Here is a 15,448-nt window from a genome sequence, read left to right as displayed (position 1 = left end):
CTCTCTGGTTTACTCCCGCTGTCAATGTCGCCATTGTGTTGCACAGCTTGACGTCCTTACCGCCGTCGACTTCTACGTCGACGTCCACGTAGATGCCAGCGTCGCTGCTCTGCTTTGTGCTTAATTTCTCTGATTAACTGTTTGTGCAAAAAAAAAAAAAAAACAACAACAACAAAACAAAAGCAGAAAGCAAAGTAACAGCAACAAAAAAACTGAAAGAAAAAAAACGAAATAACGCAAACACAACGACAATTTGCCTGGCACGCGCTCAGTTTCCCACTCATTCGGTTCACGCCTCAATAAAGCATTTACCCACCTCCCGTTAACCTCTGGGAAGTCGGCACCCTCTAAATCACCCAACCACCCACCAACCAACCCACCAGTGCGTCCCTACCACCCACCCACCCTCTATGCGTCCAGCCTACGTTTATTGTCTGGTGTGCTTATCGCAATGCTCTTATCGTTCCCTTCTTCGACTGGGGGCCAATGAATGTAGGCCCCCACCATACCCTTACCTTCTCACTCTCTCGGTTAATACACCATTTACACCTTTGGGCGCCTCAGCCATGTCACAGCATTACATAACCGCAGTGCCAGAGCGCAAGCAGCCTTTGCCTAGCTGCAAAACCCATTTACATGGTTTTTATTGCCATTGCCAGCCCACACATTGCCACCTCACCTGTCACCCACAGACCCAGCTCAGCTTAGCTCCTGAGATACAGACCGAGACAGAGACTGAGTCAGAGACACTGTGGCGTTGGCAGCGATGCCAACGTCACTTCCATATCCTTATTGCCAGACCTGTGGCTCATCAAACCTGCGGCCGAGCTGTCGCTCAGCATTTACGTTACCTTGACGTGGGGCCACACGCCTCAACAACCTGATGAGATTAAAAGCAAATTAAACGAAATGTTAAAAATCGTGGACCAAGACATTGCCAGATACTGGGACAGAAACAACAACAACAATACCAACACCAGCAACAAGGATCATGGAATGAAAATGGAATCATGTTTATTTAATGTGCAAGATTAACACAGTCTTTAATTTTTAATGCTAGTTCATTGACTATTTGAATGGGCCGACGATTAAATGTGCCCACCTGCCTATTTACAGTATATATATTAACTTCATTCTGCACAAACGCTTAAAGTGAAATGTAAAAAAAATTGAATTAATTTTACGCTTCTATAGTTTCACAATTCAGTCAGATTATTGCAAAACATGCATATTAATTAAGATTTTCACACAAGACTACATGAATTAAGGGCTCTTTGGTTTTTAATTTTAACACTAAACCTTTAATAACTCCCTTAATTTTTAAAATGCAACAAAATTCTAAAGAAACTAGTACTTAGAGACAGAATTTTTGGTAGTAAACTTATTTTTGAACAGTTTTTTACTGCTCTGGAGACTGTTAAAACTAATTTTACCTGTTAATTCTAATAATTAATCTTATTATACAATAGTTTGTATAGATCGTCTTTATGGTTAGAACCAGAGAAAGAAACCATTTGACAGTCTTTTGACAAATTGTCGGACCAAGAAATCAAACCTGCTTTATATAAAAGGCAAAAACTGAGCTGCAGGATTCGAACTTTTTCAATTAATACACGAAAGGGTTTTGCGAACACCGAACTCTGTAGACTAGTGTAATTTGTTGGTTCCTCACATGTATTCCACTTATGAAATCAAAAATTTTGATTTCAAATTAACATATGAATACTTGAATTGTCAGCCAGGCGGAAGTACTCTGAAGTACTCTATACACTTCTCTATAGGCTTCATATCCTTTTATACAGAAATTCAGTTCTAGAATATAATTTTAAAGGCAAGCTTGTGAAAACTTTGCCCTTGACACTGATAAAAAGGTTTGGCCGAATAAAATTTCTGTTGATTACGTTAGGGGAAGAATTTTGAAATGATTGAAATGCTTTTTCATTTTCCACACACACACACACACACACACAAAATCATTTTATTATGTCAAGCAGAATTAGTATGGCAATGGCAGTGGGTTAACCTTACAACCATTTTGTGTGTGTGTGTGTGGGTATGGATGTGTGTGTGGCAACTTTTGAAAAAACGGGATGAGGCATTAAGCTAGCTATGACATTTATTGGTAGAAAATGGCATCGTTGCCATTGGTAAAATTGTCAACTTGTCCGTACAATGATGGATTATCATTTTGTAGCATGTTTTTCATTTGGGGTATTTCTTTTTTTGGGGGCGGGGTTGAAAATTATTAAATATAAATTGACAAAGAAACTGACTGGGCTCGCAAAAGGTAGATATGTTGGTTGGCAGATAGGGACAATGACACGATACGTAAGCAACAAAGAAAGAGCACGCTAATCGCCTTTTTTCTTTATGCCAGTGCCTGTTGGCCGAGCGGAACTTTTGCACAGCTTTTGCTATTTAATCATTTAAATTGACTTTTTTGCCTGGTTTTTTCTTATTCTTTCTTGTTGTCCGTTGCGCCAATGGACGTTAATTTTGAAATCCTTTTTTAAACGCATCCTCATGTCCCCCCTCACATTTCTACCGTCTGAGCTTAGCCCGCAACTTTGCTTTACGCTTGCGGCTTATAAGTTTTAGCCGCTGCTCATTCTCCTCGCACAAGCCACCAATTTTCTTTTTTGTTTTTTCCGCTGGCTCACTTAGAATGCGCTGAGTTTGCATTTAGCTTTCATTTTACCATTTTACTGAGAGGTCTTCTTTTTTCTTTTGCTTTGCCTCTCCTGTTTCCTTTCCCAGAATTTTTTTTCTTTAGTTTTTTAATCAAGATGTTTTAAATGCGGCCACGCCACTGAATGATGGATTCTTTTTTGTCCAGTTTTCCCCCTTTTCGTTTCATTTTATTTTTTAAGAGCACGCTCGCGCGTCCAGGCAAGAGTAAACAGAAAGTTGGTATGGCAAAGATTTATGCAGATAATAAAATGAGTCTTCAAATGAATAATCAAGTTTTTTTTTCGTTTTTTTGCCGCCCTGCTTTTATTTTGGTTCTGTAAAAGAGGTTGGTGCCCAGTCGCTGTTCATAATTAAGGTTTCTCCTTGGAAGTAACTCAACTCTTGCTGAATCAGTCCATTTAATTAACCAAACAGCCCATAACAGCGATGATGTCAAGGACTCAAGTGCCCTAGCCAGGGTTTTAGTTTGTTAAATCAGCTTAACGTCAATGCATCTGGCAAAAATAAACTATTACAAAATGCTACTATTTATTGTTATGGAAAAATTTGTGTTTTTTAAATATAAATACCATAGAAAATGTGCAAATAAATCCACAGGCAGAGAGTCTGCTTGTAGCCAAGCCTCTGGACATGTTGTTAAAGCCACACAATTAGCCTTAATGCTTTATTACCGCTCAATTTGTTAAAGAAAACAAAGAAACACAGAAAAGGTATCGAATATTAAATAGCTTTAAAAAAAAAACTTAATATTTATTAGGCAAATATTTAAAGACACGAAAATTTAGTTGTTAATAATGACAAGCATTCGCTTTGTTGGTCATTTTACATAAGTAAATGTAATTTGTTTCAAACATACATTATATAGATTCATTTAGAATGATTTGAGTGTTAACAATATTAAGCATACGCCCTGTGTTTCAGCTTACGTCAAATTTCAATTTACCAAATCGCTTAAAGATTTATATTCTCTGGGTTCTTTAAGATCATTCAATAAATTAAAAACTAAAGAATTTCGACATTAATTAAGACATCTTGGTGAAAATTTTGAAACCATTTTGTATGCTAGGTGGACAGAGTGTTGGCATTGTTGCCATCGTTTTTGCTTTGCCTTGCATCCGGAGGCCATCAAAGTTACCCGGAAGCCTGTTGTGCCAGCCAACAGTCAGCCAGTGAGTCACTCAGTCAGAAAGTGAGCCAGTCGTTGGCATCGTTGTCGTCAACTCAATTACATTTGCAACTCCCCGTCATTGTTCGGCCTTCTCTAAGCGAGTACACACAATACGCGCCGTGTCGTTGCTGCTGCTGTTGCTGCCGCTGCTGTTGCCTTTTATCTGGATGGTCCATTGTGTGTCCTGTGTCGCGTGTGACGGATGCGACAGGATGCACAACAACAAGACTTGATAGCAAGTCACTACTAGCCCAACCAAAAGAAACAAAAAAAACAGAAAAAAAGAAGAAGCAAAAGAATACGCACAATCAGGCAAAAGTGCCCACACCTTTTGTCATAATTTAGTGCTTCCCTTTGCTACTATTGCAGCGGAAATATTTCACAGAGATTAGCACAACATGTCAACATTGTGATTTAGTCGCTACCAGTAACCCCCTCCCCTTCCCACCCCACAATAAGACGTTATTGTTATCATTTGCTTGATTATGTTTGTCTCTCCATTTCCAATGCAAATTGAAATGATTGAGAGGCAGGGATTGGCCGTTGCCGGCAAATGCTTAACTCTAATTGATTCTTGATCGTATTATCCAAGCAAAGTTGTGTTTGCTGATGTACCAGTTGTGTGCTTTGTCGCCGCCAATATTGAGATATGTCATCGAGACACGGATCTATTTGTACTATCGTCTTTCCTTCCGTCTCATCAAGCATTACGCCTAGGCAATAGCCTTCGTGGGAAGTCAACTTGCCAGTGTGACGATCTAGAGCCCAATGGGTAATATTTTGCATATAGCAGCTAACCAGTACCGGGTAAAAATTAATATCCTGAACACACCGATCACCATTACGCAAGGTGCCCAGGGCACTTGAGTCAGCATTTGTTGGCCTAAAAGAAGAAAACAAAGTCATACATGAACTCTTGCTGATTTGAGAAACTTACTTAAGCTCCTTATGTACATGGTCTAGATACCAATCGAAGGTTTTGCACTGTAGTCTCTTCTTCAGGGAGAGCACATCATAGCCCTGGTCGGTGTCGTTCAATACGGTTGCCATGGCTTCTGGTTTTAGCGAATAGAACAAATATTTGTACTCATCCAGCCAGGACTCAGCTATGATTTTTGAATTGCTGCCGGCATAGGAAAACGAGGGAAAAATTCAGTAAAAGAATGTATGGATGAATCCACTATCAACATGTGGTCATTGCGTGATAGGAATGTTTATATTAAACAACAGAAGGATGAATAAAAAAAAACAAAAAAATCAAGAAAAGGGAACTCGACGGAGAGAAATAAATTGAAAAATTCCAAAGTTCACACCTAAGACCCATTCTCCCACCATGACCACCTACAGCAAATGTGTCATCATGGCTGCCAGCAATTGGTCCTCGAATACTGACGGGAACCGAAAGGCATGGCGAGAACGATAGATATGTCCGATTCGACTGCAGGGCACGATCTCAATTTGTCCGCCACAAAGCCACAATTTAATGGCAAGCTCAATGGACTCGCCACCCCAAATCTGCAAGAAATAGGAAATGGACTCATGATAGCTATGCAATACACCGACAATGATATACCCTACCACATACTAAATTATGTCTTCACCTCAAGTTATCTGTGATAGATGAATTACCCACTGATAAAGGGTATGGCTGAGAAAATGCGACAAAGTGGAAAATGAAATGAAAACTCTACTCTTGCTCGTGTTGTTGTTTTTCGCGGTTGTGTTCTGTTCTGTGTTGTACTTTGTTGTGTTCTGTGTTGTCACGGCCTGACATTAGCAATTAGCGCACTTGGCACACAAGTTAATTAAGTCACTTCTCCCTCACCTCACCTTCAAGTGTGGATTGAAACCCTGTAACTTGAGCAACCATTCACGTGAGATCATCAGAATGCCACCGGCAAATGTGGGGCTAGAATAGGCCTGCTGGGGCAGCTCTCCCTTGGCCAGCTGACGGGGCACCCAGTGGAAGTGCAGACTCCAATCGAAGGCGCCCTTAAGTAACTCATTGTCCGCCTGCTGATAGCTGAAGGTCGATGGGTCAATTGGGTCCACCAGCGGGCTAACAGCTCGAGTCGGGTTCAACGCCAATCGATCCAGCAGGGGTTCCAGCCAGCCAACATTGACCTCACAATGACTGTCCAGAAAGAACAAGTAATGGCCGCTAGCCTCACTGACGCCCTTATTGCGTGACCAAATCAGGCCCATTCGTTGAGAATTGCGTAGAAATTTAAGTGTGGGACTGCGACTTCTTCGCGCAAACATCTTATCCATTAATATTTCAAGTTCTTTTAGTAAGTGGACTGCAATTGCATGTAGATATATGTAGATATAAATATTCTCTCTTTCTCTCTCTCTTACCATCTTCACTGGAGTCATCGATAAGGATTAGCTCATGGAAATAATCCTCAGGCGTGCGATTAGCTAGAGATATCACAGTTCTCAATAACATTGAGCGGGCCTCATTGTGATAGCTGATAACAATGCTAACTTTGGCCTGTGAGGCGGGGGGGAAACTATAAGTCATCCCACTGCAGCTACATTTATGAAGGAACATTATTACTTAAAGAATATTCCTAGTACTTGGCACTAACCTTTTATCCCTTGTTTCAGGCAAATCTCGTAGAATTTCCAACTTATCGCTCAGTTGTAAATTGTATTGATAAAATTCATCCGAATGCCTCGGAGTACTGGCTATAAATTTACGCCATTCCATTTTATCAATAACATTGTAACGGAACAAAAGCTAAGAATTAAAGATACTTTAACAGATCTCTAATATATCTCGTTTCAATACTTACCTTGCTGGCAGAGGGATGTACTGCATTTTTTCGCATCATTAGCCATATAAACAATATCTGTGATATTACAAAGGTCAAGATACTAATAGTGCAGCAATGCATTCGCTCTAGCCGCAACATATTTCTGGCCATGGCAAAGAAACACTGATTTCGGGCCACCTCGAATTCATAGCGACAAGCAAATGTTGAAATCGAAACGAAACTAAACTAAATAAACCATGAATATTGAGTCTTCACGCGTTTTTAAACAACTCGAACAGTAAGTTTATCACTGCGATTGAGTAACCACATACATACATACATACATATATCTCTCTGTCTCTATCTCTCTTTCACTGATATGTCGCATTTGTCATTTTGATAAATGTTCGATAAGTTTAGCAAATATTTGTTTGCAGCTGGCAAGGTGTTAATTGCAGCACATCGAAACTATCTTTTACCAATGAGCTGTCAAATTTTGTGGATTGCTTCTCTATTCAGTATGTTTTTCGTTGAAGCAAATAAACGCAAATAAAAACCAAATCAAAAATCTAAAGTGCAGCCAAAATTGGTCGGTTGATATTTTGAAAAATCGTGAAATTAGAATGAATGGAAAGAAACTATTTATGCATGGAATTCTTATTCCAGTAAACTGGCAGTAGACAGAGTTTTTGGAAATCTGTTTGGTACTTAACAACTTAATGTTTAACAAACAAATTTTTTAAAATTTATTTTTTAAACTTTAAAAGACGACAATGAAATAACGAATGTCTTTTAAGTATATCCTTCTCCTGTTGGAATATATATATTTCATGTTTACTTGGCTTAATTAAAAATTTCCTTAATATATGTATTAACAAAAATCATTTTATTCGCGTAACACATTTATTGTTTTTTTTTTTCTTTTCCATTTTCCACAATTTTATGGCCCGTAAAAGTTCATTAATTAAATTGTTTTGTTATCGCCTTCTGATTTTTTCTCCGTTCGCCTCACATGTTTACATTATTTTTGCATTATAATTGCATTATTTTCATTTGTGTGTACTGAAATTATGCAATTCATAAATATACATACAATTTTATATAGATACATATGTAGACCGATATGTACATATGTATATTTTGTGTTATTCTTTTTCACTGGCAAACTTAATTGACTGTAATGATTTGCACTATTTGCCGTGTGGTTGTTCACAATTTGCTGAAGGTGTGAGTGGGGACTCTCACTCTCACTCAGAAATTTAATCACATTTCGAATTGTTATATTTGCCTGTCATGCAAATAATTGCCAAATAGTATAAATAATGCCAATCTATGCCAATCAGTTGATGGCAAATAAATTGACACCGGCAAGGATTAATAAACTGAAACCGAATTATATAAACGGTCCACAGAAGCCAGCTAAATGGCCAAAATACCAAAGCACCCTCTATCTACCCTGTACGATAGTTACCTATTCACACAGTGGCTTTTTCCAGTGTTGCAATTTGATTTTGAAAATTGTTGTTGGGGGCCCAAAACGGAAGTAACTCATTCACTTAGAAACTAAATCAGACGCCATGTTTTCGCCTCCTACTTTTTGCTAAATTGGAGTGTGACTTCCGCATTGCATTAGGTTTATACTTAGTTAGTTTTGTGTGTCTGTTTTTTTTTTTTTTTTTAGCTATAGTTGTAGCTGGGCCTGGGCTGTGCTGCTGGCTCGGCCACTCAGTTGCTGATTGACTTACGTGTCCCTCGTTTTTCCCTGTTTTGTTTCATTGGTACGCTGCTTCGCTTTTGGGTTTGCCCAAGTTTTACGTGCAACGGAAATGCATTTTCCCAGTCACGTCGCCACCAGTCGACCAGACGTACACACAGACAGACAGACGGGATAGCAGAAGAATAAAACAGACACTGCCAGTTCCACAGGTAAGAAATATAACTCCAACTGAGTGGCCAAAAATAAAACACACAAAAAATTGGCAAGATTTGTTTTGTTATTCCCATTTTCTGTTTTTTCATTTTTTTTTTTTTTTTTGTTGCTTAGCATGGGAATTTATTAAGCTGAACTTGATCTATGCTTTCGGGGGATTAAAGTACTTTGTAATGAATGCAGACATGTTGGGCAATTAAACAGAAAAAGGAATCAGAGCAGGGACCTGAGGGTTGGAAGGGAGACAGCAGAAGCAGCCTCAAGTAGGGACACAAATTCGATATTCAATATGTTTTCAATTTGCCGTTTTGTTAGCTGTGGCATCAAAGGCGATTGCTAAAGCCGTAAAACAAATAAAAATAAAATGAAATTCTGCCAATAAATGAATTATAAGGCTCACGCACAACCGGGCGTATACGCAACGCTAGTCAAAAGCGCCTTGCGACAATGCCTAAGTGGCATGTAAATGTGAGGTTGTGTATGAGTGTGAGTGCCCATATAATAATCATGGGCGCACACACACACACATGAGAGTGTCTTTGGATGAGTGTGTGTGTGTGTGTCTGTGTTATGATAATGTTAACAGCCCAAGCTTCTAAAATTTTATTAGCAGCCGGCTTATGGAACTTTGCAAAATAATAACAAAAGCATCAGAGGCACCAGCACCGGCCCCGTCACCTATCCATCCCTCTCATCTCCCTACCCCCTGGCTGGCCATAAAGAATATTGAGGAAATTGCTTTCTTTGCACTCGGAATTCTACTTGGCAGCCAACTGCCTCCTGGCAGGGTGCACTCATTTCGAAATTGTTGCGTATTATCATAAAATTTTACGCACACTCAGACGCGCACACACACACACACCAGACTTACATGTGCTTATTTGTATGTACGTATGTATGTGTGTGTTAGTATATACAGTGGGCCGCCAAGGACGTGCCCTCAATGTATAAATGCTTTTTGGTGGGACATTTTTTCTTTCTTTGGTTTTTGTTCTTCCCGTTTCTTAGCCTTGCTTTAGTTGGCTTTGCTTTCGGTTTTTATTTGCCATTTGTTTTGCTCCAAGTGCAGTTTAAAATATGCCAAGCCACAGAATTTGTTATTGAATTATTTAGTTTAATTTGTTAAAGTGCTCGCACATCAACTGCAAATTTGGGGCCAAGTTGTCTAATTGACTCAAGTCTGCCCAGCACCTGTTTAGCCACCTCTCCGCACCTGGTCTCCTTCCCAATTATTAAGCCAAACAAAATATTCATCTGTAAATGCGCTTAAACTTGAAAGCATTGGGACAAACAAACGTGGCAAATAAAAAAATAAAAAGAGCACATGACAAGAAATAATTTCAATGATTTTCCATTTTCATTTTCCACTTTTTGTGTTTCGATGTAAAAAGAAGAAATAGAAAGATTCATTTTAATGATGTTTACACAGTTTCCCATGTCTATCCCGTCTGACTGTCTGTTTGTCCGTCTGTCTGTCTGCCTCTCACATTATGTGCTTTATTGCGATTGACTAGAACTTTTCACTATGCCCGACGGAGTACTTTAGTTGATGACATTATCGCTATGCTCTGTCATATACAAAAGGTTCTTTCGGCTCCTATGTCGTCAATGTGGCTGCGGCACTTCATTTGAAGTTGTGTTTTTCTTTCTGTTTTTTCATCCGATGGTATTTTCTTTCCCACTTTTTTTCTTCTTTTTTTGCTTTCGTATTCTGCTTTGTCAATGAAAACAGAGGAGGAATGATTTTTCATTAATTTGATTGCAGGTATAGCGGAAATGAGGCAGAAAAATTTAATTTCATATTTGTCATTTGATTTGGTCTTTTTGGAATATTTATTTAAATTATAAACCTATCAAGATGAGCCAACCGAACTTGATTCATTTTCTCGCTAATGAAACGTTTCTCATCAAGCAAACGTATATAGACATCGGCATCCCTAGCTGTTGGACAATTGTGGCCCAATATATTTAAGCCACAAAAACTTTGCTTATATACATAGGGTAAACCAATATTAATCTGACATGTCTTACTCCAAGCAGTGTTCGACAAACAGCTGGTGGCATTGTTCAGGACTATCATTTTGGGATCATTGATAATCTTTTTGCATCGGCGGTCGGGCACTTGCGACACACGTTTCTTCTTTAGGCCCGTCATGCGTGAATTCCATGTCCAAAGCTGAACAATTTCACCAATAGCCAGACGATGCGAGCAAATGGAGGGTGCTCTTGAAAATGCCTCTTCCAATGGCGTTTTCAGATTTAGCAGCGACAGCAATTCTAGGCCGACACCAACACTATAACCTTTGGCAGAAGTATGTCCAGTCACATCATATGTAGAGCCGTCATAGAGTTTTACCACAAGCCCCGAGGTGCCTGTAGAACAGATTGTCACCGTTAATACCTGATGCTGGTTGACTATGATGCCACTGCAAACCAGTTGATCCTCTTTCATCAAACGCACTACATAGTGATCCAGAGGAACTGTAGGAATAGCAGACACTTGAGGCATGCGTGTGGTGGTTGGCTTGGTTTTGTGATAACGATACAGATGATCACTGGCCATGTGGCTAGGATGGTAACCAAAATGTGGTTTCCAGTCTCCCACTACATATCTCAACTTATGATGACGATGGCTCTTATTCTTGGTGGTAGTGGAATTATCAGCATGGCTAGAGCAAACCAAAGTTAGTAAGAATAAAACGCAAAATGTTGGCATATCAGCGTTCTAAATGAATCTGCAAGCCAATCATTCCCATTTCCAGGATGACTGTGAAATAAAACGAATCAATTTATTTGCCCAATTCGTTTCAGTTTTAATTTAGAATATGGCGCTCTCTATATTTAATTTTTTAATGGCTTCGACTCTATTGGTTATATAACTATCGGGACTATAAACATTAACATAGACATCCACACCAAAGATTTTCGGACAATTATGACCCATGATATTAATGCCACAGATTTCGCCCTCGTAGACCAGGGGATTGCCAAATGTTGGCTGGCAATGTTCAGTATATTTTTTGTTTCTCACACAAAACATAGTATCGGTGAATACTTTGCCCATCGGATCGTGCATACGGGTGCGGCATTCCTCTAATGCAAGAACTACAGTTCTTTGGGTATAGACACTGTGACGCCAACGTATGTAAGTTGGCAAAAGGGCTCTTGAGTTTTCTTCCAAGATATGGGCACACATTCTGACACTAAAAGCGCCATTCACTATTTGTGGGAAAAACACTGCCTCTCGAAATCGCAACACAGTTAAAAGTTCCTGGTTTCTTATAAAATGGTATGATGTATTTGATTTAACAGCTGCATGGAGTATATCGTCTGATGTTTTAACCATGTATTCCTCTGGACTCATATTTATAAAACAGGTTGAAGCTGTAAGTATTAGCATTTCAGATATTACAACACCCATGCAATGAAATTTCTCATGTATATAGATGCGAACGAGCAGGTGCTGTAGGGCAATTGTTTCCTCACTTTCGACAAGTTTAATTAAAGGTCCCATGGTGTCACTTATATTCTTATGATGCGTTTCATCTATGGGATAAACTGGAGCCTTATGGCGTTTATAATCCATTTGGGTTCTAGGATTATGCTGTGGCCTATAATCGGAAAGCATATAGCGATGATAATGCTCTTTAGGCTGCTTGCCAGAAGCAACAGCGAAAACAAATATAGGTACAAAAAACGCCAATAGACGGAATGACATCTTCATGCTTAGACTTAAGCTCTTTGACTAACGATTTGTTAAACGCGCCAATGAAATTCATTAGTCAAGCCTTAGTTTTGCAATTTGCCTCACTACAAATACATTCGCGGTATTAGCTCAATCGGGTAAAGAGATAAACTGATCAAGTTTAAAAAGTTATTAAAGTTCACCGAAATCAATTGGCATTTGAAATTTTTTACTCCTTTGGTGTGTGACTCATAGCTAAGCAAATTAGTGTCATGCCAAAGAAGAACAGGAATAATTAAAAGGACTTTGGTGACTAGCAGGCAAACCTCTCGACTATTTTTTGCTTTATGCGGAGTGTGGCTTATGAAAGACATTTGCTCATTGTTTTCATCATTCGCTTAGTTTCTTTTGCTTTATGCCATACAGTTATATCTCTCTCTCTTTTTCTTTCTCTCTCTATGTGGAAGGTGAAAGGAATAAGCAATACTTCAGATTGAGGCATGGATGACGGGAAAGAAAAGGAAAAAAGTCGAGAAAACCAAATGGCATCAACGATGCCTGACTGCAGCAGACAACATTGTCCCGACATGAAAGGCTTGTGGGTATAAAGGGAACATAGATAATTAATTTGCTTTGATTAAAGTTGCCTGCAAAATGGCCAACTACTGCTACTGCTCCTGACTGGCAGACGGAAATTGAAGTGTTTGTAATGTATGCGTGGATAAGGAATCACTGCCATAGACGTCGACAGCGACGACGAGTGCGTCTAATTGATGGGCAGCCAAAGGCTTTACCATGCAAATGTTTTCTGCGTATTTCTCTTTACATTTTCTACGTATGTATATTTACCTCACTCCCCTCTACTCTACGTTAAAACCCTTTTTTCGCAAGGAACCCAAGGAACGTTCATTTCAGTTGGGTTCGGATTCGCTCATCAATTATTTAAAATATGTTACACTTGGCACATAACTTGGCTGACATATGCCATACAACAGTAGCAACAACAAGACCTATGGCAAACAAGGATTGCCTGTAAGCTGAGTAGTCAGTTGCCTTAATAGCTGGTCATTATGTTTATGGGCAAACGCATAGGGATCACTGCACATACACACACACAAACTCAGGAGTGCTACCTGCCTCCTGGCCATAGCCGGAAAATAGGAGCAGCTAAAAAGGTATCCTCACACGTGTTGCAGTCTGTCCTTTCTGAAAATTTATGCGTACGTGCAAACGGGTGGCAAAAAAAAAAAAAACAAACGGGCGCACAAAAACAGAAACATAACCGACGACGGCAAGCAACCTTGGGTCATTTATTATTAGCTGTAAAATGCGTGCCTGGCTAACCCAAAAAGCCAGTTCAACACTCTAGTTGAATTTCTCTTGGTTTCTGCATTATGTTAGTTTTGGTTCTTCAGTGGAGCTTCCTTTGAGTAATTTATATGCCCCCATCAAATGAATAATTGCCATTTGCATGCTAGAAAAATGAGACCCACGACCCAAAAAAAGGACCATAAGATGGAGATGACACAACACTAAGTAAATATAGTTTACCTTCATATAAAAGAATGTCTTGTTTTGTAAAAGTTTTCGACCTGCATGTTAGTTGATATTTGAGAGATTTCCTTTTTTTTTTTTTTGGTTTTTTGGTTCTTGTTTTTGTGGCTCTCAAATTATTTTTGTGGTTAATATTGCAGAAGAAAGCATTTTATATTCAGTTTTGATTGCATAAAAGTCTGCCCTAGAACTGTTTTTATGCATAGAGAGGAATGCTTCGTCAGATGATGTCCTTGTTGTCGACAGCAAATTAAATGTCACTCATACGCCATGTTATCCGAGCGTAGAGACTTTAGAGCTCATTATGCAACATGACGCAATCAAAAACACAAGCCTGTTACCCCTGTGAGTGTGTGTGTGTGTGTATATGTGTGTCACACGAAAGGTTGAGCTGCTCTGGGAATGTGTGGGTAATGGTGGGCGTCTGGGTGTGGCCGCTGAGACTTGAATTGATTTACTGGCATTTCGAATATGCATTCATATTAATCCAAAAAGGGCTAATGGCAAATTGAATTTTCACATCAAACACATGGCCAATAGTTTCACGTTTAAAGCCAGTCTCAAATGCTTCTCAGTTACAGGTTTTGGCTGCAGGCTGCTCTATCGCCCTGTCTCTCTGCATCTCTCTCTCTCTCTCCCTCTCTATCTGTATGTATCTGCACATTTGTCTTAAGCTATTTGGACATGGACACACGGGCTTTAGAAGTGCAAGTGCACTGCAATGGACACGAAGAGCCGGCGGCAGCGGCAGCTTCTTTGATTGCTCTACCTCTTCTACTCGCCATCCGTATTACTCTGTCTCTCTCCCTGCCTCTGTTTCTCCATCTTTCTCACTGACTCTCTTTAGTTGTCTTCCACTCAAACACAGTTCGTTGCACATTTGAACATACCCTCAGAAAATAAATGCAAATTTAGCGATGGCAAACACACAGAAACACACACACACACACATACTTAGAGAGGAAAGCGCGCTGTTCCTTTTGTTGCTGCCGTTGCCGTTGCACATTTCCGCAGCGCTTTTCGCTCTGCTCTTTCAACATATTTGTATAAATTTTCGATTTTCTGCTTCAATAGTCTTTGGGTTTCGCTAGATCGCTGTCCCTCTTTCTATCCCTTTCTCTATCTCTCTCGCTTTCTCTATGTGTCTTTCTCTATCTTTTGCTTGACTCACTTCCCTTTGTTTATTTCTCAAGAATTCAATATTTTTTTGCAAACTATTTCTCACACATACCTTGTTGTTGTTCTTCTTCTGCTTCTTGTTGCCCCATATATGCTGGCCAAAAGGATGCAACAAACATGCACACACACATACACACATACAAATACCGAGCCATGCCCATTCAACCCGCATATTTGTTGCTGGCTATCTTTGATTTGATTTTCCTGCACCTTTAAGTGGCAACAAAACGATAAAACAGAAAAAAACAAAAGAGAAAAACGTGATCAACTTGAAGTTTTTATTACTTTACCATCTAATATGAGCATCATTAAATTATATTGTTGTTCTTGTAAAAATCCACACGCTATACAAACACACATCCACACACACAAAAGCTCTTTCTCTTTAGCATTTTCTAGTTTCCCTTTTTGCTACTTAATGGCTAATTAGTAGTACAATTTACACCTTAATGACTCTCTACACAACAATGCCCTGGCTGCTC

General features: G+C 39.4%; 2 protein-coding genes across 3 annotated transcripts; both read right to left on the bottom strand.

Annotated features, from left to right (window-relative positions):
• Positions 1-4,342: 4,342 nt before the first annotated feature.
• Positions 4,343-10,371, bottom strand: LOC137585071 (putative polypeptide N-acetylgalactosaminyltransferase 13). Of its 2 annotated transcripts, XM_068300724.1 has the most exons (7): positions 6,658-10,371; positions 6,451-6,602; positions 6,218-6,393; positions 5,690-6,159; positions 5,205-5,374; positions 4,797-4,982; positions 4,343-4,742 (listed from the first exon to the last, which is right to left on the bottom strand). In XM_068300724.1, exons 1-7 carry the CDS (start codon positions 6,787-6,789, stop codon positions 4,343-4,345), a joined length of 1,686 nt encoding a protein of 561 aa, XP_068156825.1. In that variant the 5' UTR covers positions 6,790-10,371. The 2 variants fall into 2 exon arrangements, with proteins under 2 accessions (XP_068156825.1, XP_068156826.1); XM_068300725.1 differs by lacking the exon at positions 4,343-4,742 and having other exon boundaries at positions 4,844-4,982; positions 5,173-5,374; positions 6,658-10,370.
• Positions 10,372-10,960: 589 nt separating this feature from the next.
• On the bottom strand, positions 10,961-12,742 carry LOC137585074 (seminase). The gene has a single exon (XM_068300728.1). The coding sequence runs from the start codon at positions 12,270-12,272 to the stop codon at positions 11,367-11,369; it is 906 nt and encodes a 301-aa protein (XP_068156829.1). The 5' UTR covers positions 12,273-12,742; the 3' UTR covers positions 10,961-11,366.
• Between the last annotated feature and the right edge of the window lie 2,706 nt (positions 12,743-15,448).

Source organism: Drosophila tropicalis, unplaced genomic scaffold, assembly GCF_018151085.1.
Source record: "Drosophila tropicalis isolate 14030-0801.00 unplaced genomic scaffold, ASM1815108v1 contig_878, whole genome shotgun sequence".
NCBI classification, from domain to species: domain Eukaryota; kingdom Metazoa; phylum Arthropoda; class Insecta; order Diptera; family Drosophilidae; genus Drosophila; species Drosophila tropicalis.
This window is presented reverse-complemented; position numbering and strand designations above follow the sequence as displayed.